Source organism: Quercus robur, chromosome 8, assembly GCF_932294415.1.
Source record: "Quercus robur chromosome 8, dhQueRobu3.1, whole genome shotgun sequence".
NCBI lineage: Eukaryota > Viridiplantae > Streptophyta > Magnoliopsida > Fagales > Fagaceae > Quercus > Quercus robur.
The window spans coordinates 51,710,446-51,735,436 of record NC_065541.1 but is presented as its reverse complement, the minus strand read 5'-3'; the positions used below and the strand labels follow the sequence as shown (position 1 = coordinate 51,735,436).

General features: G+C 34.2%; 4 protein-coding genes, 1 long non-coding RNA gene and 2 other non-coding genes across 9 annotated transcripts; 6 read left to right on the top strand and 1 right to left on the bottom strand.

Moving 5' to 3' along the window:
• Positions 1 to 268: 268 nt before the first annotated feature.
• On the bottom strand, positions 269 to 1,430 carry LOC126696935 (uncharacterized). Its single transcript, XM_050393699.1, has 3 exons — positions 1,263 to 1,430; positions 1,094 to 1,155; positions 269 to 666 (listed from the first exon to the last, which is right to left on the bottom strand). Exons 1-3 carry the CDS (start codon positions 1,318 to 1,320, stop codon positions 541 to 543), a joined length of 246 nt encoding a protein of 81 aa, XP_050249656.1. The 5' UTR covers positions 1,321 to 1,430; the 3' UTR covers positions 269 to 540.
• A 48-nt stretch (positions 1,431 to 1,478) lies between these two features.
• TRNAP-UGG (transfer RNA proline (anticodon UGG)) lies at positions 1,479 to 1,550 on the top strand. Its single transcript has one exon. It is a non-coding gene; the product is annotated as a tRNA-Pro (tRNA).
• Positions 1,551 to 6,545: 4,995 nt separating this feature from the next.
• Positions 6,546 to 12,844, top strand: LOC126696934 (serine/threonine-protein kinase BSK3-like). The gene is made up of 11 exons (XM_050393698.1): positions 6,546 to 7,103; positions 7,546 to 7,861; positions 7,953 to 8,173; positions 8,589 to 8,724; positions 8,931 to 9,064; positions 9,154 to 9,259; positions 9,659 to 9,744; positions 9,909 to 10,097; positions 11,163 to 11,315; positions 11,593 to 11,706; positions 12,078 to 12,844. Exons 2-11 carry the CDS (start codon positions 7,780 to 7,782, stop codon positions 12,330 to 12,332), a joined length of 1,476 nt encoding a protein of 491 aa, XP_050249655.1. The 5' UTR covers positions 6,546 to 7,103; positions 7,546 to 7,779; the 3' UTR covers positions 12,333 to 12,844.
• Positions 12,845 to 15,778: 2,934 nt separating this feature from the next.
• On the top strand, positions 15,779 to 19,447 carry LOC126696933 (uncharacterized). The gene is made up of 3 exons (XM_050393696.1): positions 15,779 to 16,338; positions 18,166 to 18,220; positions 18,824 to 19,447. The coding sequence occupies exons 1-3, from the start codon at positions 15,904 to 15,906 to the stop codon at positions 19,153 to 19,155; spliced, it is 822 nt and encodes a 273-aa protein (XP_050249653.1). The 5' UTR covers positions 15,779 to 15,903; the 3' UTR covers positions 19,156 to 19,447.
• Positions 19,448 to 21,033: 1,586 nt separating this feature from the next.
• On the top strand, positions 21,034 to 21,105 carry TRNAC-GCA (transfer RNA cysteine (anticodon GCA)). Its single transcript has one exon. It is a non-coding gene; the product is annotated as a tRNA-Cys (tRNA).
• A 58-nt stretch (positions 21,106 to 21,163) lies between these two features.
• LOC126696931 (uncharacterized) lies at positions 21,164 to 24,420 on the top strand. Of its 3 annotated transcripts, none has more exons than XR_007646117.1 (2): positions 21,164 to 21,459; positions 24,111 to 24,420. XR_007646117.1 is itself a non-coding variant. In XM_050393695.1 (2 exons), the coding sequence occupies exons 1-2, from the start codon at positions 21,339 to 21,341 to the stop codon at positions 24,174 to 24,176; spliced, it is 183 nt and encodes a 60-aa protein (XP_050249652.1). In that variant the 5' UTR covers positions 21,195 to 21,338; the 3' UTR covers positions 24,177 to 24,420. The 3 variants fall into 3 exon arrangements, 1 of the variants encoding a protein (XP_050249652.1); XM_050393695.1 differs by having other exon boundaries at positions 21,195 to 21,455; XR_007646118.1 differs by having other exon boundaries at positions 21,317 to 21,459; positions 24,033 to 24,169.
• LOC126696932 (uncharacterized) lies at positions 21,466 to 23,475 on the top strand. The gene is made up of 2 exons (XR_007646119.1): positions 21,466 to 22,333; positions 23,153 to 23,475. It is a non-coding gene; the product is annotated as an uncharacterized LOC126696932 (long non-coding RNA).
• Positions 24,421 to 24,991: the final 571 nt, after the last annotated feature.

Below are 24,991 nucleotides of genomic sequence, written 5' to 3'. Positions count from 1 at the left end.
TCCCTCCCCCCTGAAAGCATTGACTTAATTAGTAAATAATTTGCTCCAAAGTTCAAACCCTATCTACAACTGAAAGTTAGTATTGCCAAACACTTTTTTCACATGTAAAAAAAAAAAAAAATCAAATCTGTGTGTCATATGTTACATGCCAGGGGCCTTATTCATTCCTGCAAGACAAGCATTCAAAGCCTTCTTTATATTCTGTACTCTGGACTTGTACTTTGATCAAAGCAAGAAGAGTACGATCCCAAGCTGTTAAAACACAAACTTTCAAATCAAAAGATCTTAACTTCCTTAAAACTAAATTAAATAATTCCACATCCATACTCTAGTTACTTAGACGCTACAGACCGGATACATAGTTGGCATAGAACATGATACTACAACGGTATCCAAATCTTCCAGCAAGTAATAAAATTTATAGAACATAACAATTTTCATAAGAAAATCGGATTAAAAAACAAATAAGCGATAAAACATAATTTTCAAAATGTAATTGTTAGCTTCTCCACATACACATAAAACTATCCAAATAGAACCTCATTTGTCAAGCTCCATTGCCTGTGCAGCTTTAGCTTTTGTCAATGCTGTCAATTTGGTCTTCACTTTTCTCTTTCCCACTTGAAACCCACTTCCGCCCTTCTTTTTCTTGTCGCTACGATCAACCTAATCACATAATCAGCCAAAGACAAACATTTTAATTCAAATGGGATAACATTCATAACCACAGCATGCCATTTCAAATTAACTCATCTAACATTTTACTACAAATCTCATCAGACACCAAACTTTATCTATCAAATTCAAACGGACTAACATTCATCAAAAATTAAAAAGAAACACCAATTGTTTTATAATTTTGGAATGGGTTGCTCGGAAAACCCATAAAACAATAAAAAGTACACAATTTGAATAATGGGTTTTCCCAATAAACAGAAAAAATTTCGTTTTAACTGAGCTAATGACAGAAATCACCAACTCTGAACTAAGATTTTCACTTTAAGTATTCCAAAAAATAAATAAAACAATAATAATATTGAAATTAATACCAAAAAATTTAAAAGGAAATAAAGAGAGAGAGAAAGAGGGTTACTTTCATCTTGTTCTTCTTGGCTTGAAGCTTCTTGGCCAGCTTTTCCTTTTCTTCTTTCTCTCCTGATTTACAAAAAGCAAAAATCCAATTAGCAACATAATACAAAATATATAGAAAAATTTGGAGGAAATTGAAAGAGAGAGAAAGAGATATTTGGAGGTGTTATTACTTTTGAGATCGAATGCATACTGATTTTTTCTACGGGTGAGATTGTTCTTCTTCGACATTTTTGCCACACTGTGTCTGTGTATGCGTTCGCAACTTCTTTCGGTTAATTCGGACCAAATGCTTAAAACCCTAACCCTAGGAAATTTTAATAGGAATAGTTTTTTATAAGTTGCCATTTAGCGTGAGTAATAATTAGTTCTCTTTATTTGTCAGGCAAGGGCATTTGGTCTAGTGGTATGATTCTCGCTTTGGGTGCGAGAGGTCCCGAGTTCGATTCTCGGAATGCCCCCCACCTGCTTTTATTCTTGTTTTTTAATTTTTTATTGCTTCCACTGTTTTTTTTTTTTGAAGTTAGAGTAAAAAATTTAAAAAGTATATTGTATTCTTCTAGAAGAAAAGTTGTATTGTTATTGTAGAAATAGTAGGGCAAAATAGCAATTTAGCTATTTTTAGCATCACTAAAATTTAAAATGTACTCTGTAATGGTGGTGGAGTCAAAGCAATATTTTTTTTGACCTTGAAACGTAAAAAGAAAAAAAAAATTATTTATTTTGCGTCCACACTACTTTTCTTATTCTTTTTTATTCTTTTTTCTGCATTTCATTTTTCTCTCTTCATGTCTCTCTCCTCACTGCCTCTCCATCTGATTCTTTCTTCCTCCACAGACCCATCGCCAATCTGCACAAGCCCAGCCACCACAGACCCATCGCCGCTAACCCACGCTAACCCATCTTGGCCTCTCTTCTCTGTTTTCGGCATTTGTGCTTGTGTTTCGACGTGAACTTCGGGCTAAGTTTCAGGCTGTGCTTATGTTTCAGGTTTGTGTTTCGGTCTAATTTTTCTACTTTCTTTTTTTGTTCTTCTTCATTGGTTACAGTGGCGGGGTTGTGGCTGTGCAGTGATTTCTATGACTTTGATGGTGGTTGTGATTGTATTTTAGTGGTTGAATGAAATATTATTTTATTATAGTGTTTATATTATTTTATTGTGTTAAAAGTTAAAATAAAACCACTACTGTTGGATGTGAGAAGGTAAAATAGATAAAGTGACTTTTTGTGGTGCTAAAAAACTAAAAATTTGGCTCCACTGCTATAGATGCTCTTATCGACAGAAGGCCAAGGCACAAAAAGCTACATAACTAGGTTAGTAGGTTACCATCAAAAGACCAACACAAATTGCAACCGGCTAAAAGTGTCTAAATAGTCTTAATTTTTAAACTACATAACTAAATAGCTCATTTTTCAAACCATGTAGCAACGTGTTATTGTTTTTGAAACTCAACATTATTAATGTCGAGTTCTAAGTAAAGTTGAGTTATGTGCGTATTTTGGCACTTAATTTTTTTTTTTAAAAAAAATTGTGCAAAATTCGACATTATTAAGTGGTACTAATGTCGAGTTCTAAAAGAGTGTTATTTTGCTAGATAGTTTTTTTTTTTTTTTTTTTTTTTTTTTTTTTTTTTTTTAATTATTGTTTGTCTACATAGTTTAAAAAATAAGGCTATTTAGTAAATTTCTCCTTGCAGCTGGGGGATGAAATGCCATAAAAAGATATGATAAGACATGGATGCAAATGCTATGGAGAATAATACAAGACAACCAACTTATCACAATTCTCAATCAATTAAGCCATTGTTGAGAATATTCTTTGGATAGATCTATTGTCGAAGACACTTGTTCAATCAATCAAACATCAATTAAAGGAAATCAAAACCATCTAGTTTTGTCTGTTTTTTGTTGCATTTTGAACTTGTAATTTAGAACTTTGATAAACACATTACAGACACAATTAATACTCCATTGTCATGAAATTTTCCAATTTAAAATCTAATAGTTAATAGTTACTCTAATCCACCATTGCTCATTGTGAATTTGTGATTAGGCTGGGCTTTCAATATTGAGAATTTTTTCCCCTATATCAAGTGGGACAACAATCTTTTTTCCTCTCCCGGTCCCATATAACAAGTGGAAAAAGGGATTTTGAATATAAGTCGTCCATGATAAAGACCAAGTAATCTTACTCAGCCACAAGACTTTGGACATATCAATTCAAAACTTATTTGGTCAACAATTGGCTACAAGTTTGTGATAATAGTCCGACTTGCTTTCCACATTACAATTTAATGCCTACTGAGAAACTTTTGAATTTTTCCCCCTGTAGTTCTTCTTATCCTCCATGCCATGAGATACTCTTCATTAATTATTATATAATTTACTTTAAATACAAACAATTTGCACACAAAATATTCCATATTTTAACAATTAAATTTAAAATTAAACTTATGGGAGTTTTAATTAGTTCAATCGGTAAAATATTTTATTATTAATAATTCTACAAAATTTCATTTATTGTTGCGTCTTAATTTATTTGCAATAGTGTTAAATGTTTTTGATTTACACAAACCACAAAAAACATATATATATATATATATATATATTTATATTGTGTATCTATGTTTATTTTATATATAAAATTGGAATATAACATGTTTTGTGTCCACTTCTGTAACTTCCCAAAATGTTCAATATATTGTTAAAAGCAAAATTGTAGAAAAGTACATAAAAAAAAATAAAAATAAAAATAAAAAACTAAAATAGTCAAAGACACATCATATGGCAAAAGCTTGACTCTTTTGCCTCAATCGCAATTAATTTCTTTCATTAACTTTATGGGAGAATAGAAATTGCTGAGATGATAAAAAATGTGTATTTTTCACCATGTGTATTTGACAAAGAGGATAGAAAAGTGGAATGATAAAAATAAAATTACCATAGTACCCTTATAATTAAAAATAGAAGAATGAAAAACTGGTATTAATTTTGTAAATTTTCTTTTAAATACCATTTTCTCTTATCTTTTCTCCCTAATTTGGAGAGAGAGGAAAAAATGGTGAGCTCAAGTGGAAAACTCTACCTACCCCATTTTATTTTCTCTCTATTTTCGCCCAAGCAAACAATAAAAAATCTCATTTTTTCTCTCATTTTTCCTTTACCCATTTTCCATGAGCTTTTCAGTTTTCACCCTAAACCAAACATAGTGTTAACTGTAACAATTTTTAATATATATATATATTTTTTTTTAAAATCACCAAAACTAAAATTATTTACAATTATTTTTATCAACAAATATTCAAATTCTTAATTTTTAAAATCGAGTAAAGCCCTTTGAATATACGCAAAGCAGCATGTAAGGATACTAGCTTGAGAAGAACAAAGCAAACAACTAAAACCTTGACCTTAAGGCATTTATTTCGTCACATTAAAAGGATTGTGATCCGCTCAATTTTTTTAAAAAAAATAGATTAAAGCAACAGCGTGAGTCCATGTGGTGAAGTTTTTTGTTTTTTTGTTTTTATTTATTTATTTATTTATTTTTGAGAAACAAACACATACACACAAGGGAGAGGAAAAATAGATTCTAACATAAAGGCACACCACAAACTCCATTTAAAAGTCATGTTAACTTTTAAGAGAGGGTGGTCCATGCGGTGAAGTTAACTCTTTTTTTTTTTTTTTTTTGGGGGGGGGGGGGGTGTAGAAACTTATTAAATACAAAAATTTTCACAACAATTGAGTTGATAGTTTTTTTTAAAGATTCTCATTTGAGTCAATTATTGATGTCATTTTTTACCTATTAATATTAAATTGTCATCTCAACAATTGTGAAATTATTTGTATCTATAAACTTATTAAAATTTTATTCCACCAAATAATGAAATAACTTTTATCATAAGGATCAAACATCTTATGTATGTGTAAATTTATAATATATTACATTCTTCACCTTGAAATAGAACCTAACTTGTACCAAAGGCAAGTGAAGCAGGTCATTATAAAGTACTAAATTATTGGATTTTTTAAAGAGTAATGTTATGAAACCCAATGAGTTAGTCTAGCGGTTCAAAAAGTCTAATGAGCTTCATGAGGTATTAGGTTAAAAACGCATAGCCAACATCTTAGGGTCCTTCAAGTGATTCCTCCCTGTCATTTTCTTGTATGTGTGGAATGAAAGGACTACACATACACATACCTAGAAGAATAGTTAGGAACTTGAAAAAGTTTGGATGCTATGTTAGTAAAAAGATCAATGCTAAGTTCACAACTTGTTAAGATAACAAGTTGTGATTGAAATAATATCACTTTTTTATAGTTGTTATAAGTTACAGCATGTGAAAAAAGAGGAGGGGGGGGGGATTTGAACTCAAATTTTCTCTATACATGACTCCAAATAATGTCACCAAGTTACATGGCTATTGGTTGGTGAAACCACTTTTGTTATGCACCAAATCAAACATCTCATATCAACAATTGTGAAAATGGTCTAACTAATGGGTGTCCTAGGGCATTCGATAAGGAATCATTTACCACAACATGTTGTAGTTACTTTTCTATGCTTTTTATGACACATGTACACTTGTGCAACATGTTGTAGTTACTTTTCTATGCTTTATGACACATGTACACTTGTCACTCTTTTTTCTTGATCTTATAAAAAAAAGGGCATTTTAGTATATTTGATGCAACATTCAAAAAAAAGTAACAGAGACTAAAGTGGTTTAACAACATGTTTTCAGTTTTTAAATAACATCACACGTATTTTCATACATTTTTTCACCCACATGTATTTCAAAAAAATACAAACAACGTTACTAGAATAACGTTATCAAACGGCCCATGATCTCCGAAAGAAGAAAAAAAAAGAGAGTCATTAAGTAACTAATCTTGACTAATTTGTTGTAAATTAACAACAGATTCTAAAAATTTTTAAAACTAAAATTTTGGTTGTTGTTATTATCAAGTGTCTAGGAGCAGCCATTAACAAATACATTATGAAAAAAAGTTAGGAAAATTCTAGTGTGCTCTACATAGACTACATGATGATTATGGCAAATGAAACTCGAGCAGACGAGCGCGCCGTGTAGTGAAGTTCCTTTTTTGGTTGAAAAGGTCACAAAAATGGAAATGATTACGGCGGGAGTAATGGGAGCACGAGAAAAGACCGAATGATTAAAGACCTCCCTACTTTTCCTTGCCCGTTGGCCCCCCCAAAACCCCACATAGAAATCCAAATCAATTGGCGGTGCTTTTTTTTCAAAATAATAATAACTAAATTTTTACTAACAGCATTAAAAAAAACAAAAAACAAAACAAATGTAACAAGAAACAAACACAGTCACAAACATCTTCATGTGATTACTATTTATATTTTTATTCCAACAATTTTTTTTGAATAAAATAATGACCAGATTCCAGAACTTTGAATAATCATCATCGTGACATGTCGGTAATAATTAAGTTTGTCAAAAAAAGAAAAAGAAAGACCAAATCAAACAGCTATAGAAGAAAACTCAAACACTAGCTGCTGCTTCTTATTATTCATAGATCTTTTCAACCTCCACGTCTTCTCGTTTTTGGGTTTTGCTATTTGTTAATTTGTTTGAATTCTTTTTGTGGGTTTTAAGTTTTAGATCGAGAAGTTGAGGAATTATTGGGTTTTGAAAACTCTCTGAGATTTTTTTTTTGGTTCTTGTTTTGAAAATTTTTAGTGGATCGAGAAGTGGTTGGTTTAACTACTTTGATAACGAGGTTTTGAAGGGAAAATCTGGATCTTGTAAAGCTGTTGATTTGATCGGGGAAAAAAAGGTTGTGGTTTCAGTTGTTTTAATCGGATAGAACTGAAACTCAATCAGGGTTTTTCTTTGCAATTGGAGAAATAAGCTGTTTTGGGGCCAATTGGGAAGCTGAGGTTTACTGGGTTTTAGGTTTTGGAATCTGGGTCATCAAGTTTTTTTGAGTTCGGTCTCAACTAGATTGACTCAGTAAGGAAAGTAAAGCTTTCAAAGGTATTTTCTTTTTGGTGTGTTCTTTTTTTTTCTTTTTTTGTATTTAGTAGTTGGGTTATTTATGATTCTAGTAAAGAGTACGAACTGCAGTTACTGACTTAGTTAGCAATTAATTCTTGGCAGAAAAAGGAGAGAAAAAGAAAAAAGGCTGATAACTGTACAAAGAAATGGAATGTTTTTACTTTAACTACTGCATTGTGTTTATGGTTGCCAATGCAACCAGAAAACTTTATGGCAAATTTGCATATTGATTCAAACAGATTCACTTGGATTTTTTTTTTTTTTTTTTAATTTTTATATTAGTTTCTCATTATCTGATCATTTACTTAAAACCATTTGTGAATACTCAGAAGAATCTAATTGATAATGTGTTTGATCTGAGAGCAATTTGCATTGTTTGGTGCTTATCTCACTAATACAGAACTGTTAAATTTATTTCCAGGGCATTGTGGTTCTGAGGAATTTGAGTAGAGAATTGCCATTTCAACCCGTTTTAGTGTGCTTTTCAACCATTCAAGATCGGGAAACCATAGTTTGGTAGAAGCTAGCTATTGTTGCAATAAGGTTGAATTAGTGCATGTGAATCTGGGTTGCTTGGATGTGCAGCACTCAGTTTAATTACACAGATAGGTGTATCACTGAAAGGTTTTAGCCAAATAAGCTTCGATTTTGGAAGATGGGTTGTCAGTCCTCTAAACTCATGCCATGTTGCTCAAATTCACAAGTGAAGGCATCGGTTCTTGAAACTCCTGATGTTGGTGAGTGCAAGTGGTTTACAGTGTGGTTTGTGTTTTTTTGTGGAGAATTGAGTAGATGGTTGATGGACGCTGATTATTGTGTTTATTGCAGAGAATGAGGAGAAGAGTGAGCTCAACCAGCTGCCTGCATTCCGTGAGTTTACATTTGATCAACTTAAAAATGCTACATCTGGGTTTGCAGTGGAAAATATTGTATCAGAGCATGGAGAGAAAGCTCCGAATGTTGTTTATAAAGGGAAGCTGGAAAATCAGACAAGAATTGTTGTCAAACGCTTTAACAGGATGGCTTGGCCTGATGCCCGGCAATTTATGGTAGATTATTATTTACCTCTAACTGGGCATTTGTTGTTATTTTGTGTTATAAGGCTCTTCACCTTATGCTTCCCATCCAAATCATGATTTTTCCTGCATTAAATGAACACTTAGTGATGGGTCTGTTCTATATTGTCTTCAACACCAATGTTAAATTACAACTTCATTCCCCTGTTGCCACAAGCTTTTATCAGTTCCTTTGGGGGGTAATTAGCCATTTTCTATTTCTTCTTTGTTTATGGCTATATCATTTTGCAGCTATGAAACATGCCTTGTATATTCGGTGATCAAAGGCAATATCTATTTATATGTTTTCATAGAGCTGAATATGATAGCAGGAACAGTTTCATTATCTTTAGCTAAGTTGGTCCTTATAGACTTGTACTAACTCTGAAATTTTTTTTCATAACTGTAGGAGGAAGCAAGATCTGTTGGTCAGCTCCGCAACCAAAGATTGGCAAATCTCCTTGGTTGCTGTTGTGAAAGTGATGAGCGATTGCTTGTGGCAGAATATATGCCTAATGAAACTCTTGCAAAGCACCTTTTTCATTGTAAGTCTTTTGTATTAATGCGTAGTGTACTCAAAGGTTTTATATATTAATCACTTTAATTTTTAAAAGTGCATTGTTTGCCACCATATAGCCAACTCCTATGAAAGGAGCAATGTGATAAGGGTTGTTTAGTTAAAATTGCTGGCTCCACCACCAATTTTCCAAATTATTGTGATGTGAAATGATATGGTGCTATCTTCTATCAGGGGAAACACAACCTATGAAATGGGCAATGCGACTAAGGGTTGTTCTTCATCTTGCACAAGCTCTAGAATACTGTACAAGCAAAGGGCGAGCCCTTTATCATGACCTTAATGCTTACAGAATTTTATTTGATGAGGTAATTATTTTATCATTCCTCTTATTTAAAACCATAATTCTAGTTAGATTTGATATGCAGTCCTCCATTTATCTATTAGAATTTTGCAGGATGGTAATTCTAGACTCTCAACCTTTGGCCTGATGAAAAATAGTAGGGATGGAAAAAGTTATAGCACAAATCTAGCATTCACTCCTCCTGAGTATTTAAGAACCGGTATGTACCTTTTGCAAAAAATTATAATTTTTTGTTATATTATGTAGGGAAAAGTTAAAGGATGGCCTAAGGGCATTGGTTTAAGAATTAAACTTTTTATGGGAAAAGAAAAATAACTAACTTTTTTATAGCTTTTTATATTTCCCATGAAAGTGGTACTAAATTTTTTCTAAAATGGTATATTAACAAATGCTCTAAGGGCGCTCGTTAACAGGACCCTATTATGTAATATCATTTAATGGTGTTGGTTTTGAGTACTTGTCGTCATTTCTGTTTGTGCTCTTCTATGATGCAAAATCTATACTATAATCTATATTGTGTTTTGACACATTACAAAATACTATGACTTGGAAGATTTGATATTTGAAGACTAAATTTCATGGGCCTTGTGTATTGTAGGGAGAGTAACACCAGAAAGTGTAATATACAGCTTTGGTACTCTTTTGCTTGACCTTATCAGTGGAAAGCATATTCCCCCCAGCCATGTAAGTGCTTGTAAGTAATTTTTTTAAGAAAAATAAATGAAATTTTCATTAAAGTTGCGTCTACCCTTAATAATACTTGGAATAAAAATGTTATTAGTCTTGCACTTGACATTTTCTCTGATGTATTTAAAAACAATGACTAATTCTTTAGTGATTCGTTCCAGGCCCTTGACCTGATTCGGGACAGGAATCTTCAGATGCTGACTGATTCTTGCTTGGAAGGACAGTTTTCTGATGATGATGGGACTGAGTTGGTAAGGTTGGCCTCCCGATGTTTACAGTATGAACCTCGAGAACGGCCTAATCCAAAGTCGTTAGTGGCTGCTTTGACTCCACTTCAGAAGGAAACAGAGGTCAGTTTCTCAAGTAGTAAGGCGTTTTATTCTCAACCTCAAAATTGGAATATCAGTTGGCTGCTCTGGATGTTTTAATAAAAGTTTCTAAATAGGCTCTAGATCTATAACTTGGAATGTTGTAGAGAATGGGATAAGCTAGCTCTTGGAATATGTCTATCTGAAGTGAGCTGTCAACTAAAGATGAATATGACTGATAGGGTTACTGATGAGTTTTGAAACCTAGTGATGAAGATTATGACCTATGTAGTATTGAAGTCTTTGAGGTTACCATTATTTTGTCATTCCACTCTTTCTTGATTATATTGTTCAGAAACCTGAGATGTTAGTCAAAGGGCCCAACCATTGAACTTAAGATCCTCCTTATCCTACTGAAAGCTTCACCACCCCCCACCCCGCACCCCCCCCCCCCCCCCCCCCCCGAACTCCCCTCTCCTTCTAGCAGTTGAGTGCCACCTTCAAAGCTCCAATGTGAAGTCGTTTGTAAAACATGCAGACATGCTAACAAACTTGATTGAAGAACAGGCTTAAATAGACTGTGGGCCTTGCACTTGCTAAGAAAAGACAAGATACATGGAAGCCAAGACTTAGAATTAAAAATCTTCTGGTCAAACAGGGCTCTGGTACTATGTTATGAAACCAGTTCTCCCAAAAGCTTAATCTATTAAAATACGAGCCCAGTAATGTGTAATAAAAGCTTAAACTGATACATATTTTCATCATCATGGGGTCATGTCAGGTTACAGTTCTGTTAAACTCAATAACTTCAATGTGGTTAGTCAGGTAAGTCTTAGTTTTAGTGCCTTGATACACCACGAAGTACATTAAAATCAAGTGTGACACAGGCATTTCATTTGGACACATAAAAGAGTAATTTAGCTGAATTAAATTGTAAATTTCTGGTTGACGCGTTTCATGTAGCTGATTTTTGTTCAGAAACACTCCCCATTTGGTTGTATCAGTTCATAGAACTCCCTTTTGTATCATTGTGCTCTTTTTTTATTTAATTTTATTATTATGATTATCTTTGCTATTATATTTAATAAAAATTACTTTCCTATACAGGTACCTTCTCATGTCTTGATGGGTATTCCTCACAGTGCTTCATTCTCTCCTCTGTCCCCACTTGGTGAGGCATGCTCAAGAAGGGACTTGACTGCCATCCATGAGGTCTTGGAAAATGTTGGATATAAAGATGATGAAGGAGTGGCAAATGAGGTTCTGTATATGTTTCAAATGATAATGATTCATTCACTAGGGTCTTTTTTTTTCTTTTTTCCTTTTGCGTGTTTAGCTTTGTCTAAATTTAGTTTCTACTTTCTACAATCATTCTTGGGCATAGCAGGCATTGGAGAAGTTCTAAAGATGCTTGCATGGAGTTATTACTGACAATTTTCATTCTTTAAAACATTTCTGCTGTTTTAACTGTACCTGCTTATGTATCTGTACTCCTGTTGTCTCGGTCTAACATTTCTTATCTTATGTTGCACCACAGCTCTCTTTTCAAATGTGGACCGACCAAATGCAGGAAACATTGAATTCAAAGAAAAAGGGTGATGCTGCTTTTCGTCAGAAAGATTTTAGAGCTGCAATAGAGAATTATACACAGGTGATTTTCTTCTCCCCCCCCCCCCCCCCCCCCCCCCCCCCTTTTTTTTTAAGTGAGTTTTGGCTGAAGGGGAGAAATGAGAGATTCGAACGACTTCCCTTTCATGAGGCATGGTCTCCAGCCAATTGTGCTATCCCTTGGGCTTATACAGGCGATCTTGTTATGGGTGAATCTTCTAGAATATTATTTCTGTTTGGCCGGAGATTTTCTGGAACCTCATCACCTAAGTAGCAGTTGTTTCCAGCGTGATGCCAGTTGGGTGTCTCCTTAGGGTCTATCCTGTTCATAACTGTAGATGGATTATTCTTCTTGCTACTTAAGATGCATGTACTGGTTATAAATGTGCTGATGGTTTGTTGTTTAACTTGCAGTTTGTTGATGGTGGAACCATGGTTTCCCCAACAGTTTATGCACGCCGTAGTTTGTCTTATCTCATGAGTGACATGCCTCAGGAAGCACTCAATGATGCAATGCAAGCTCAAGTTGTTTCCCCTGTGTGGCACATTGCTTCTTATCTCCAGTCTGCTGCCCTATCTACACTTGAGATGGAGAATGAAGCACAGGCAGCACTTAAGGAGGGTACAATTCTTGAAGCCAAGAGGAATGCTACTGCTGGACAGAAGTGAAATTTGAAGTGAAGATTGTCATTCTCACTCTCCCCATTGTGGCAGTTCGCAGATGAAGATTGATTACCACTGTTGTTGATTGCATGGTTTTCACTTCCAGACAAGGCACTCATTCCATAGGGCAGTCATGTTCTAAAGATATATGCTCTTGAGGGTGTCATTGGATTGAAACTTAGGACAAACAATATTTGGATAGGTTTGGGTTTTGGCTTCTTTTTTTTTTTTTTTGGTGGGCTGGGAATTTTTTGTTATTCTGTTTACTATTTCTTCAATTGTGCATTTTGCCTCTCCCTCCATGAAAATGGAAAAAGAAAATGTGAAAAATCAGTGGGAAGAGATTTTACACAAGTTTGTAATTTGTGTATAGATTGCATGCCTGTTTTCTTCTTGCTTATGTAAAATCGTTGGGTTTTTGGATTGTTTTATTCTTTTAACTATTGTGGATGATATGAGAATCAAGATATTACCAAAAGTATTTGATTGATGGCTATTAAAAGCATCTGTGAAAGACATTCTATGTATTTCTTTCCCCTTCTTTTTTCAATCGGAAATTTGATTTTATCAAATAGACAAGCTGATGTAATTTTATGGAAAAGTCAGGCTGGACTAACATAAATCAAGAAAGGGCTAATGAATGTTGTTGAATTTTTTTACTATCATTAGTATTTAGATAAATATTGATTAACATTATTTTAGTATTTATTTTAACTATTAATATCGTACCAAATTCCAACCTATACAAATACAATGCACAATGATAAATTATTTCAAATCGGTAGAGGATTTGGAGGAGAAAATTCCTTATTGGAAAAACTTAAGTACGTGCTTACAATAACCCTAGTTTACAACTACAAAGGTTAGGCCCTTTTGTAGTTGTATTCTGATTATATAATGTATTATAAATCCAGTCTAAAATACTATTATTATTATTTTCGTGTTTGTTCTAATAAATATTACTGTTTACTTGAAAAAAAAAGAAAAAGTAAAGTACATAATTAGGATAATATCTAGGTACAATATATACTCTAAATGCAATATATTAAGTTCCCTAATTGAATTTTAATAGTAGTTATTTATTTATTTATTAAAATTGAATTTAAACAGTTGGTTGTATAAACCAATAAAATTCAAATAGTTTTAAATTCAAAATACCCAAAAAAAGGGAAATATAAGTTCAAAACAACAACACAGATAGTATTATCTTTTCATGGAAAATTTTAATTAAAAAAATAAAATACATTGTAACTTAAGTGAACACATGTTCTGAAGACTTACAAATGATGTATATCAAAAAATGTTTAACTCTTGGTTCTACAATAACAACTTTTAAATACACACAAACACTTTTCTCATCTCAACAGGGAACAAGGGTTTTTTTTTTTTTTTTTTTTTTTTTTTTTTTTTTTTTATATATATATATATATATATAGCTTTTTTTCATCGGGGAAGGAGGAGAAAAAATTATATTCTAAGCTTTATAATTTAGGAAATACAAAGCAAACTTTATAATTTCAAAAGGTAATAACTTAAATTTTGAATTTTCAAAATAAGACAATTTAGCCCTAATTTCAAAAAAAAAAAAAAATTGAACTTTTAAGATTTACGAATTAAACACTCAAACTATATTAATTCTTAAACACAAACATAATGCTGTTGCACTTTTTTTTTTTTTTTTTTTTTGAATGAGCTGAATTTAATTTATAACTGTTTTAAAAAAAACTCAATATTTTTAATTGTTTACTTTTTAAAAATCTTTAAAGGAATTCTTCTCCAAAAATAAAATAAAATAAATCTTTAAAAAATTGAAGTAACGTCCGTTACAAACTTACAAAGAAATAAAGTGTGTGAGCCTAAGAGCATCCACATCCGGATCTCAAATCTTATCTTATTTTACCATCCCAAAAAGTTACTTTATTACTTATACCATACCATTTTTCAATATACCCAACATCCCAACTTTTATTTTCCTATCCTACTCATTAAAATAATATTTTTACACAATAAAATAATATATCCTTAATCCCAAATAAAAACAAAAACCCAATACCCAAATAGCCTCTGCAACCAACTGCTGCTACCACCACCACGAAGAACATACCCAAACTATTCGTTTTCTTGAAACCCCAGAAACACCAGCCACAAACTCATGGCCATCCAAACCCAGAAACCCATAGATTAACAAAATTAAAATCAAAATCAAACCCATAGATTAACCCAAAACTCCAAACCCGCCGATCCTCAGCCCCAGAGCCACCACAACCCACCACGACCCGCCACGATCCACACCGATTCAAAAAAATCGGACTCCATTTCCACACACACACAAACGATTCACAAACACCGCCAACACACACAAACCCAGCAAACTCCATTTCCACCACGACCCACCAACACACACACACACAAACGATTCACAAACGATTCACAAACCCAGCAAACTCCATTTCCACCACGACCCGCCAACACACACACACACAAACGATTCACAAACACCGCCAACACACACAAACCCAACAAACTCCATTTCCACCACGACCCGCCAACACGCCAACACACACAAACCCAGCAAACTCCATTTCCACCACGACCCGCCAACACACACACACACAAACGATTCACAAACACCGCCAACACACACAAACCCAACAAACTCCATTTCCACCACGACCCGCCAACACACACACACACACACAAACGATTCACAAACACCGAAACAAACCCAGCAAACAAACCCATCGGAAAAAGGTGGAGACCCACCCTCTACCCAAACAAACCCAGCAAACACCGAAACCCACCATCAAACCCATCGGAACAAATCCCCCAACCCATCGGAAAAATTCACAACCACCGGACCTAAATCCAACCACCCAACGCCAACCCAAACACCACCCAAACGCCACCCAAATCCGACCCAAACCCAGCAAACCCATAGCAACTCAACCCACCAAAACGCCGGCCACCAAACCCAGAAACCAGCCACCATGTCAACACCACCAAACGCCGGTCTCTATGCCGAGCTCCACATCGGTCTCCACGCCGATCTCCACCGCGCTGACTTCCAACCACCACGCCCATCGCAGCCGCGCCACCAGCCTCGCCACCACGCCGATCTATAAATCCGATCAGGCGTGAGCTCCGATCTGGCTTGGTGATTTGGCGTGAGCTCCAAAAGAGTAGCTTCAAAATGGCGAGAGAGAGAGAGAGGGGATGAGAAACAGAGAAGGCAGAGAGAGAAAAGAAAGAGCAAAAATGAGAGAGGAGAGAGAAATTACCGGGTTTAAAACGGTTGGTGAGTATTAAAAAATTATTTTTTTTTATACCATTCAGCTATAGTACCATCTTACATTTGAGATGGTACTGTAGCTAAATCCCAAATTTAAGAATGACATATTGCATATAGCCTTCCCATTGTTGAGTAGTTTTGGAGCTTAAATGCCAAATGTTCCTAACATTTGGCATATACAAGCCCCACTGCTGATGCTCTAACACCCCTGTCCTGTATTTGGCCTTAGGGATCGACTTCGACAGTTGAACTCAACCCAGAACTCAGAACTCAAACAAGACATCAACAATGGAAGAAGCTGCGGCATCTCAGACCACACCAACACCAACACCAGCACCAACTCCAACTCCAACACCAACTCAAGCACCAGCACCAACATCAACACCAACACCAACACCAACTCCAACTCCAATTCCCACACCAACTCCAACATCAACACCGACTCCAACACCAACATCAACGCCAACACCAACACCATCAACAACGCCAACTCCAACACCAACACCAACACCAACACCAACAACAACTCCAACTCCAATTCCAACTCCAACTCCGACTCAAGTCCCAAACACAGCCCAGTGTCCCCCTCCAAATCCTCCTCCTTCTCTTCCTCCCAAGTCCAAGAAGAGACCACTAGACACTACTACTAGTGTTCATTTCCAGAACTCCAACTACTTTAAGATGCGCTCTATTCTTAGGGATCTTCGTCCTCATTTTCTCGAGGTGAAATTCTTCATACCCACTTGCTCAAAGCTACAAATTTACTTAGAGTTACTGTTAGTTCTTAAGATATTGTGTGATTTCATATCTGGGTTTCTTGTCTCATGCATGTTTGTGTTTCTTTTTTTCCTTTTTCTCTTTTAAGTACATATTGGCACTAATTGGGTACAGGATTTGTGATTGTATTGAAGTTTTCTAGTAATTTCGTTTCTGGGTTTCTTTTCTTGATGTATAATGATGTGATCTTGTTCTTCCTTTTTTGTAATGTTTTGTGTCTTTTTAGTACTTATGAGTAAGAGGTGGGATTGTGGGAATTTGTACAAAATTTAACATTTCTTATGTTAAAATTATGTGCTTTTGAAAAAGGTAATCCGGGCACTGTTATTTGTTATATTAATTTTTTTTTTTTTTTTTGGTGAATGGCTTAGAGTTGCTTGACATGGGATTTGAGGTTAGGAATGACATGGGAAAGTCTTGTTATAATCACAGTAAGGTGTCTTTCCTAATCGTGTGCAGAACCTTAAGTTGGTAAATTTTGATGAATTAAAAAACTGCTGAAAGTTGGTAAAATTCTCAGAAATTTTTGAACTTTTTTTTTTGGTTGCTGTGAACTTATAATCTAAACTAGCAGTAGGCATGCTCTGGTGATATATATGAAACGTGAAGGAAAAAGATCTATTTTTAGTTACTGAGAGATTCTGCTTATAATGTTTTACCTGGAACACTATGAGGATTGAGGAAGTAGAGTTTATTTTCCTTCTTTTGTTGTTGTTTGGCTTGTGTTGTGTGTATGGTATAATATTCATTGGCATAAATTTTGTTATTACCGTCTGATGCAGCCTTCAAGAAAATGAAATGATTTATGGTATAGTACCCTAGAGTATGCTTAATTATTGATTTAAGGCCTATTTGGAAACAGCAAAAAGATTGGTAATTTGATCTCAAATTTTAAACCACGTATGACATATGTATATTATTTTGATGAGTAATCAGAGGTTCTATTGATAAGAGGAAATTGCTTAAGTACACAGTGTGTATAAAAGTTCTCCCAATGCTTACGAGTAATCAGAGTTCTATTGATTAGAGGAAATTGCTTAAGTACACAGTGTGTATAAAAGTTCTCCCAAGGCTTACGAGTAATCAGAGTTCTATTGATAAGAGGAAATTGCTTGTACACAGTGTGTATAAAAGTTCTCCCAAGGCTTACAAGGGATCTATCAGTTTATATTGTACATTGACCTTGAAATGCAGTCTATATGCTTTTTGGTTATGCATTATAAGAGAATCCCCATCGTGTATACGGTATAAAAGTTAATTTCTCTAACCAGTAGGGTGGATAACTTTGATGTTTTGTAAAGTATCTTGGTTTTAGGCATTGCTCTTGAAGAAAAAGCTTTAATCTTTGTATATATTCTCTTTTTTTCCCCTATATTTTGTAATTAATCATCATCATTTCCTGTAATTGCTTACATGGCTGCATTGACTAATGGTTGTGTAGTTATAGTGTTGTTAACTATTTCCATTTCCCCCATCACTGTGCTCTAAAGTGACCTGTGTATTATTTCTTTTGGATTTTTCTCACATTCATTACAATAGATTGTGCATGGATGAATTGAGCTGTCAAGTGCTCCTGAGATTTTTCTCCCCGTTCCTTTCTTTCATTGTGGGATAACAAATACATGATCAAAGGAATTTAAGGTTCCTGACATTTCATCTGAGATATAGCCACTGTTGGCGACATGAGAGTGCTTTGGAACTGCTTCATTTGTGTGATAGATTTTATCAATCATGATAGGCCTGATTTTTATTTTTTTGATTATCATATTGAAGGCTCTCCGGACCCCTGACTTTCGGAAATGCAAGGCAGCTGATGAAATACGAGAACGTAAGCTTATCAAAACACTCTCTATGTTATTCACACAGGTGAACAGAATCATCCCTGTGTTTGTGCAATTTGGTTACCTAAACATTAACTCCATGTAAAAAGGTTAATAGAGGCATCTTCCATTTTGTGTGCCAGTCTCAATCTTTTAGGCATCACATTTTTATCTTTTTTCTGTAATTATAGTACTTTATCTTCTCTTATTCCAAATTAGTATCATCAAATTATTCTTTTAAATTATCTTTGCACAATAGATATGTAAATGAAAAGGTTTATTCATTTTGGCTTGGCTGAAGATCTTGAAATCTAAGCTGGTTTGTCACCCTGAATTAATGTTGATAGCGTAATGAGATGGATTTGCATCCATACTAAAGAGCCATTGGTCTTATTCATGACTTAGAATTACTGATCATAGAGAATGAATATTCTGTCCTGAGTTTCTTAGGCAGCACCCTTTCTTGTGCCCATTCACTTCCAGCAATTATAGAATCTAAGATTCCTGATGACAGAACCAAGTCCTTGAGATGTTGCCTGTTGCTATTTATTAAGGTGGACAAGAAGAATGTAATTTATGTTGATTCATGAGATTTGCTTTGCAATTTGCAGAGATGAAGCTTCTGGTGGAACTACACAAGGAGTTCACAGCAGAAACAGCTTCCTTGGGTAAGAATAAGAATGTGCCAGAAGGCCAAAACCAGGATGGTCAAAAACCACAAGAGCAGCCCAAGGATGTTAAACCAACAACAGAGCAGCCTCAACCAGATAGGGTATTTTCAAAACCGTCTGAGAAGCAGCGGGCTGAAGATGGTCGAAGTCAAGGGATACACATTGTTGGAGGATCAGCTTTTGGCTGGAACTTTGTCACTTATTCAGCCAAGGAACCGGCCTATTATGGAGAAACGAAAGAAACATTTCGATTGAGGAATCCAATAAAGTAATTCCCTTCACACTGTAGCTGGCTTAAGGAGTCTATGTGCGTGTGCGCATGCGTGCGTGTGTACACTAATTTATTCAACATTGACAGCTGAAACTTTGCAGAACCTACCCCAATGGATGTAATAATTTTATTGTTGCATATTTTAGGATCAACTAAGTTGTCATGGGGATCGGCAGAAGTGATAGCTTAGTATTTCTTGTTGTCTGTCTGTTTCTGTAATATTCTTTCTAGGCGCCCCTATTTCTTTCGTTAGTGTTCCTTAAGCGGCTTTGATGCATGGGCTTTTCTTTTAATGTTTTGTTTTATGCATATATTTGATAATTGGGGGATGAGATTTGAACCCTAAACGTTTGTTTGTTTGTTTTTTTTTTTTTTTTTTTTTTTTTTTTTTTTTTTTTTTTTTTTTTAACATCAAGAAGTGTCAATTGAGTTATAAAGTTCTTAGTGATGAAATTAGATATTATTTATATCTTTTCGACTTCTTTCGAGATAATGACCATCGCAAGCCACCAAGATTCATACCAGTGGTGTATGGCAAAACTTTGGAAAGACAAGATTGCTCGAGTTTTAAAAGTAGATGTGAAATCCTTAAAAAGATTGATTGCTTAGAGTTTTCAAAGTAGAAATGAAATCTTTAAAAAGTTTTAAAACAATCCAATTTAGGATCTTTCTTTAATTTACAATTTGATCTTTAGAGTTCCATAAGTTTGTAAAATGATTATATTTTTCCTTTCTTTTTTTTGGGGGGGGGGGGGGGGGGGGGTGAGGAGGAGGTGGTGGGTGGGGGAATACAAAAATCATACTATCAAGACCGAGACACTTAACACTGTTTTTGCATCCCCCACCAAAAAAAGAAAAAAAAAATTGTGGTCTCTATTTTTTTTTTGGAGAAAAGAAAAAAAAATTGGGGTCTTAAATTAACTAATTTGTGTATTTTGGAGCTTCAATATTAGGGAACTTAATGTATTTATTTGTTCCCTTATTTATTTATCTGTATTATGTTTAATATAAAATCAATTATTGCATCATAGCAATCCAACCTCTATATTATCTCGTTTCAAGAACCTTTTTCATTTTATGGTTTTTTAAACAATCCAATTTTAGAACATTAGTTAAGAGCAAAAAGCTTTGTATCTTAATGACATTGCTTGGTGTGGGATAAAATGCCCTTCCATTTAAATCATTCAATTTCTTCGAATTTTTAGTATGATATAAGGCACGTGGCATTTATTTGATTTTATGTGATTTACATAAATTTATTAAAACTATTTGTCTATTTCAAATGTCTTGTGTCTTACATTTTAAAATTGAAGGATTTAAATAGGAGGAAATCTTTTAAATGTGTGATGTTTCTAACAATGAAAAATGTATCTTGAATTAAAATAATAATAAGAAGAAGAAGAAGAAGGCTAAATTGCAAAATATACCCCCTAAAATTTGGAAGTGTTTGAGTTTTACACCCTAAAAAGTTCTAGAATTTAAATTTTACCTCATAAAGTTCAATTCTTTTTACATTAGCAGCTTATCTGTCCATATTTTTAATTAAGTGCCACATAAGTTTGCTACTTGTATTTAGTTTATTCAATAAAATGATGTGATGTCATTTTTAATGCTACAAAAATGATGTGGCATGATTTTATTGGATAAACTAAACACATGTGACAATTTTATGTGACACTTAATAGAATATATGGATAAAAGAGCTGTTAATGCAAACGAAATAAAAATTCAAGGGATAAAATCTAAATTTTGAAATTTCAGGATGTAAAATTTAAATTAATTTAAATTTAGAGATGTAGTTTGTAATTTAGACTTGGTATGAGGTAATTAGCTATAAGCTTATTTATAAAATAAAATGGAAGATGATAGCCACAATCAAGGGTCCATAGCTCAGTGGTAGAGCATTTGACTGCAGATCAAGAGGTCACCGGTTCGAACCCGGTTGGGCCCTTTATTTATTTATTTTTTAAGTTTAACTGCTGTGCAATTTTTTAAAGTTTCAAACCAGTCTCTCACGGTCACAGAGAGACCAATGATATATTGACACACATCGAGGTCGTTTCTGATATTAAAACCCAGCTTCTTCCAAAATCCTCTTCTTATCTAAAACCCTCTCTCTCTCTCTCTCTCTCTCTCTCTCTCTCTTTTACGGTCTTTAATGTGCAAAGTTGAAGTAGAAAAAGCATGGTGAACCCACAGACAGACAAGCTTGTGAGAAGGACAACTATGGTGGCCACTCTGACTGCTTCCTATTTTCTTTTGACTGCTGACTATGGCTCCGAACCCAATGTTCTCGACCCTGTATGTGTGTTTCTCTCCTTAAATCATTTATCTTATTTCCTTATTGTTTTTAGTCTGAGGGTCTAGTTGGTTGTGAAGAATCTATAGGAAAAAAGAGATGGAAACTTTATGGGAGACTTTACAACAAAAAAAAAAAAAAAGTTTGGGTTTTTTGGGCTGTTGGACGTATGCTATTCTAGAATATGTTAGCATACAAATGGAGCAAATGCCTTTGGATGGTTAAATTTTGAAGCTTGTGATGTGGGTTTTCTTTAATTTCCTTTATCTTGTTATATCTTGAATGCTTTCTTATCTGATATCATATTCATTTCTTAATTTCCTTTACTTAATTACAAATGTTTTTGCTTTTAATTTTAATTTTTCTTTGATTGTTTGTTGCAAAATCTGGTATATATTGGCTGAGTAAGATATCTTCCCTTTGCTCAATTTAGTCAATAAAAAGATAATATTGATTTCTATCATAATTTGTCTATTGTTAAGTTATACACGCACCTGATGGATCTTGAACCCTCTGATCTCACCCTCCACCTTGCCCATACAAGGGAATGCGGTGCTATTTTAGCTAGACTTTATTGGCATATTGATTCTCATCATAATGTGAATACTTTGATTGCAATACGCTTACATTGGGGGTTCTGCACCTGGCCTTTATAGAATACTTGACTGCAATGCTTCAATTATTGTTAGCCATGCCTTGTGGTATAGAATCTTACATTTTTCAGAAAAAGAGAAACTGAGTGCTAAGGTGAACAAGTGGCAAAGACAGTTTGTGTGGAGTTAGAATGGATGCGTCCATACAAGGGGTGAGGTGGTAGGAGGTTATTCTAATGATTTGGCTATGTCCAATGAAGACCCAGGTGAGGGGAGGATCATACAAGGTAAATGTAGAAAGAAGCATGGTGATCTATAGAGTATTAGTGTTCTGCCTAAACATCTAAGCTCAAAGCTCAAATCCCAAAGGTCCAAGCATTTTACTTGGCCTTGGCCGAACTAAAGCTCCTTTATTGAAGCATGCCTTGGGCATGCTTTTCTGATGCTATTTGAAGAATAACAAAGCACGCTTTCTGGTGCTTACTAAAGAAGTACAAATTTTGGATATGCACTTCTTTTTTTCTATTTATTTATTTTTAATCTTGTTTTGGCTACAAAAATATGAATTATTTAAATTAACTGCTTGACCTTAAATGAATTACATGGATATTTGATTTTTTATACCAACACAACTTCTAAGGTGTTGTACTACACAATTTTTTGCTTACATATCAAAGGACTCAAACGAGGATTATGTACTTTTCTTGTTCTGGTCTTCGCCTTTTAGATTTATTTTTATGGAACCGTATACTTTATTTTGATCATAGCTATCACAGCTATGTATTTTTATGTAGTACATGAGAATTGTATAAAATGTTATGATTAAACTTATATGACTAGATAAGTCATATAGTCCATTGATAATTGTTTCAAATTACCATATAAAAAATTTAAGAAATTGAAGTACCTTGTGTAGAATTTGAACTAACAAACTTTGTGCACTTGCACTATCCATTTGAGCCTACAGAAAAAATATATTACTATATCGAGTTCTTTAATTTTTTTAATTATTTTTTATGGATCTTTCTATTAGAGGTTATTACTTGTTATACATCATATCTGAAAAATGTGTGCTTTACTTCATTAAGCACTCTTGTTGTGCCTAGGTTCGAAGAAGCTTGTGTGCTTAAGTGTGATTGATGCTATTACCAATCCTGCATAGGATGAAAGATATGACCTGTTCTTAGTAGGTAAAACATAGTCTTGGAGTAGAGGACATAGTTTTAGAATTTAACGTTAGAACATCTTTTCTGGGATAAGATTTAGCAGTTTCTGTTCTATGAAGACACAAATCAGTGGAAGGATTTACATTTAAAGAGAAAACCAGGGAATTGGCAAAATGGTTATTGTGTGTAGCATGTTTGTCTAAAGAAATTTTTTTGTAAAGAAACTATTTGCATATGAAAAAGAAGCATAGTACTTAAACCCCCCCCAAAAAAAAAAAAGAAGCAGAATTGGCCCCCAGCCCTCCTCTTTTTTTCTTCTTCCTTGTATGCAGTGGAGAATGCATTGCAAAGTTTCATCCTGGCATATAAGAAATGTTACTCAGCTGGAAAAAAAAAAAAATTATCCTCAATTTGACCAGAATAATAAGTATGTGTGCGTGCATGCACATTCTTGCACAAATACAAACACCCAATCTTCTGGGTTATACACTTTTAATTTTTCTGGACTCTTTGTAAGGTGATTTTTTTTAGCCTTTTGTAAAATTACTTTTGACTACTGCATTAGGGGTAAGAAGTAAGAGAACTATGGATTACTTTTGGATTTTTATTTGTCAAGTTGAAAAATTTAGATCAGTGCGTAATCTATATTCATGAAATAGTAAGTAGAGCATGTACAACAGTGTAGACCAGAAAGTTAACCCTGTGTTCCATATTGTAGAGTAATAGCCATATTGCTGAGGCAATCCTTCAGCTAATAAAAGATAATGTATGTGGTTGCTTTTATTGTTGACAAGAAATTGATTTATCTATTTAATTGTAGCGTGGTTAACTCATACTCATACTATGATAAAGATTGGTATCTTCTGGAGTTTGTGATGACACAAATTTGCAATGGCAGATTAAGAAGGTGATAGTGTCAGCAGAAAACACTGTGAAAGAGTTCATATTTGGAACAAAGAAGTAACTTCAAGAGAACCAAATGGTGAAGCTGGGATCCAACAGTGCAAAGGAAAATTCTTAATTGATGGGCAGTTCACTTTGTATAGGAATATCATAGACTTGAGTAAGGATTTTACAACCTGTGTTGAATTTTTGAAAGTTGTAATGTGGGACCTAGTTTTTTTAACACACGTTTTATTGTTTTGGAAATTTCATATTGTTGGGCCTCTTGCTGCAATCAAATACTTTGCATGATGGATGGTTATATACTTGTATTATTGATTATATAAAAAAAAAAATGATGTTCTCCAAGCTAGCTTGGATGGAACCTGGAAATAGCTCACGCTCAATCTAAGAAAAGCATGTGAAGATCTTGAGCCCTGCCAAAATCTGATATGTTTTTAGTGCTTGTGGTTGTGGGTTGCAACTTCAAAAAAATAGGAAGTCCCTGATATGCCACCAGGAGATGGACCCATTTGCATGGTCTTCACAAGTTGATTCCACAAAATTTTCTGTGTCTGTGTTGTGGTACTGAGGGGTTTCAAAGCTCTTCTTACTGATCCTGTTGTGGCAAGAACTACTACTTTGATCTAGTTAATTTCTTCTAATATCTCTTTGTGACCTTGTTTTGTGGAGATTTCATCCCCAATGTGACATTTTTTTTTCACGAGTTTATTGAAGGGATATAAAAGGTCATGCCCAATGCAAGCTCTCGCTTTTGTGGGGGTTTACAGTTAATTGTGTGAGAGCCATAACTATAAATTTGTTCAATGCATATTGTATTTGGTATCTAATTTTTTGTCCTTGTTAACGGATCGGTTGACATTGCAAACAATAAAT

Bases quoted from the DNA above. Each gene is read 5' to 3' on its own strand.
- LOC126696935 (XM_050393699.1), bottom strand. From the start codon at position 1,320: ATGTCGAAGAAGAACAATCTCACCCGTAGAAAAAATCAGTATGCATTC. The intron at 1,156-1,262 runs GTAATAACACCT...TTTGTAAATCAG, and splicing joins GTATGCATTCGATCTCAAAA to GAGAGAAAGAAGAAAAGGAA. The intron at 667-1,093 runs GTAACCCTCTTT...TTATGTGATTAG, and splicing joins CCAAGAAGAACAAGATGAAA to GTTGATCGTAGCGACAAGAA.
- LOC126696934 (XM_050393698.1), top strand. From the start codon at position 7,780: ATGGGTTGTCAGTCCTCTAAACTCATGCCATGTTGCTCAAATTCACAA. The intron at 10,098-11,162 runs GTCAGTTTCTCA...TTTCCTATACAG, and splicing joins CACTTCAGAAGGAAACAGAG to GTACCTTCTCATGTCTTGAT. The intron at 11,707-12,077 runs GTGATTTTCTTC...TTTAACTTGCAG, and splicing joins CAATAGAGAATTATACACAG to TTTGTTGATGGTGGAACCAT.
- LOC126696933 (XM_050393696.1), top strand. From the start codon at position 15,904: ATGGAAGAAGCTGCGGCATCTCAGACCACACCAACACCAACACCAGCA. The intron at 16,339-18,165 runs GTGAAATTCTTC...ATCATATTGAAG, and splicing joins TTCGTCCTCATTTTCTCGAG to GCTCTCCGGACCCCTGACTT. The intron at 18,221-18,823 runs GTAAGCTTATCA...TGCAATTTGCAG, and splicing joins AGCTGATGAAATACGAGAAC to AGATGAAGCTTCTGGTGGAA.
- LOC126696931 (XM_050393695.1), top strand. From the start codon at position 21,339: ATGGTGAACCCACAGACAGACAAGCTTGTGAGAAGGACAACTATGGTG. The intron at 21,456-24,110 runs GTATGTGTGTTT...TTGCAATGGCAG, and splicing joins AACCCAATGTTCTCGACCCT to ATTAAGAAGGTGATAGTGTC.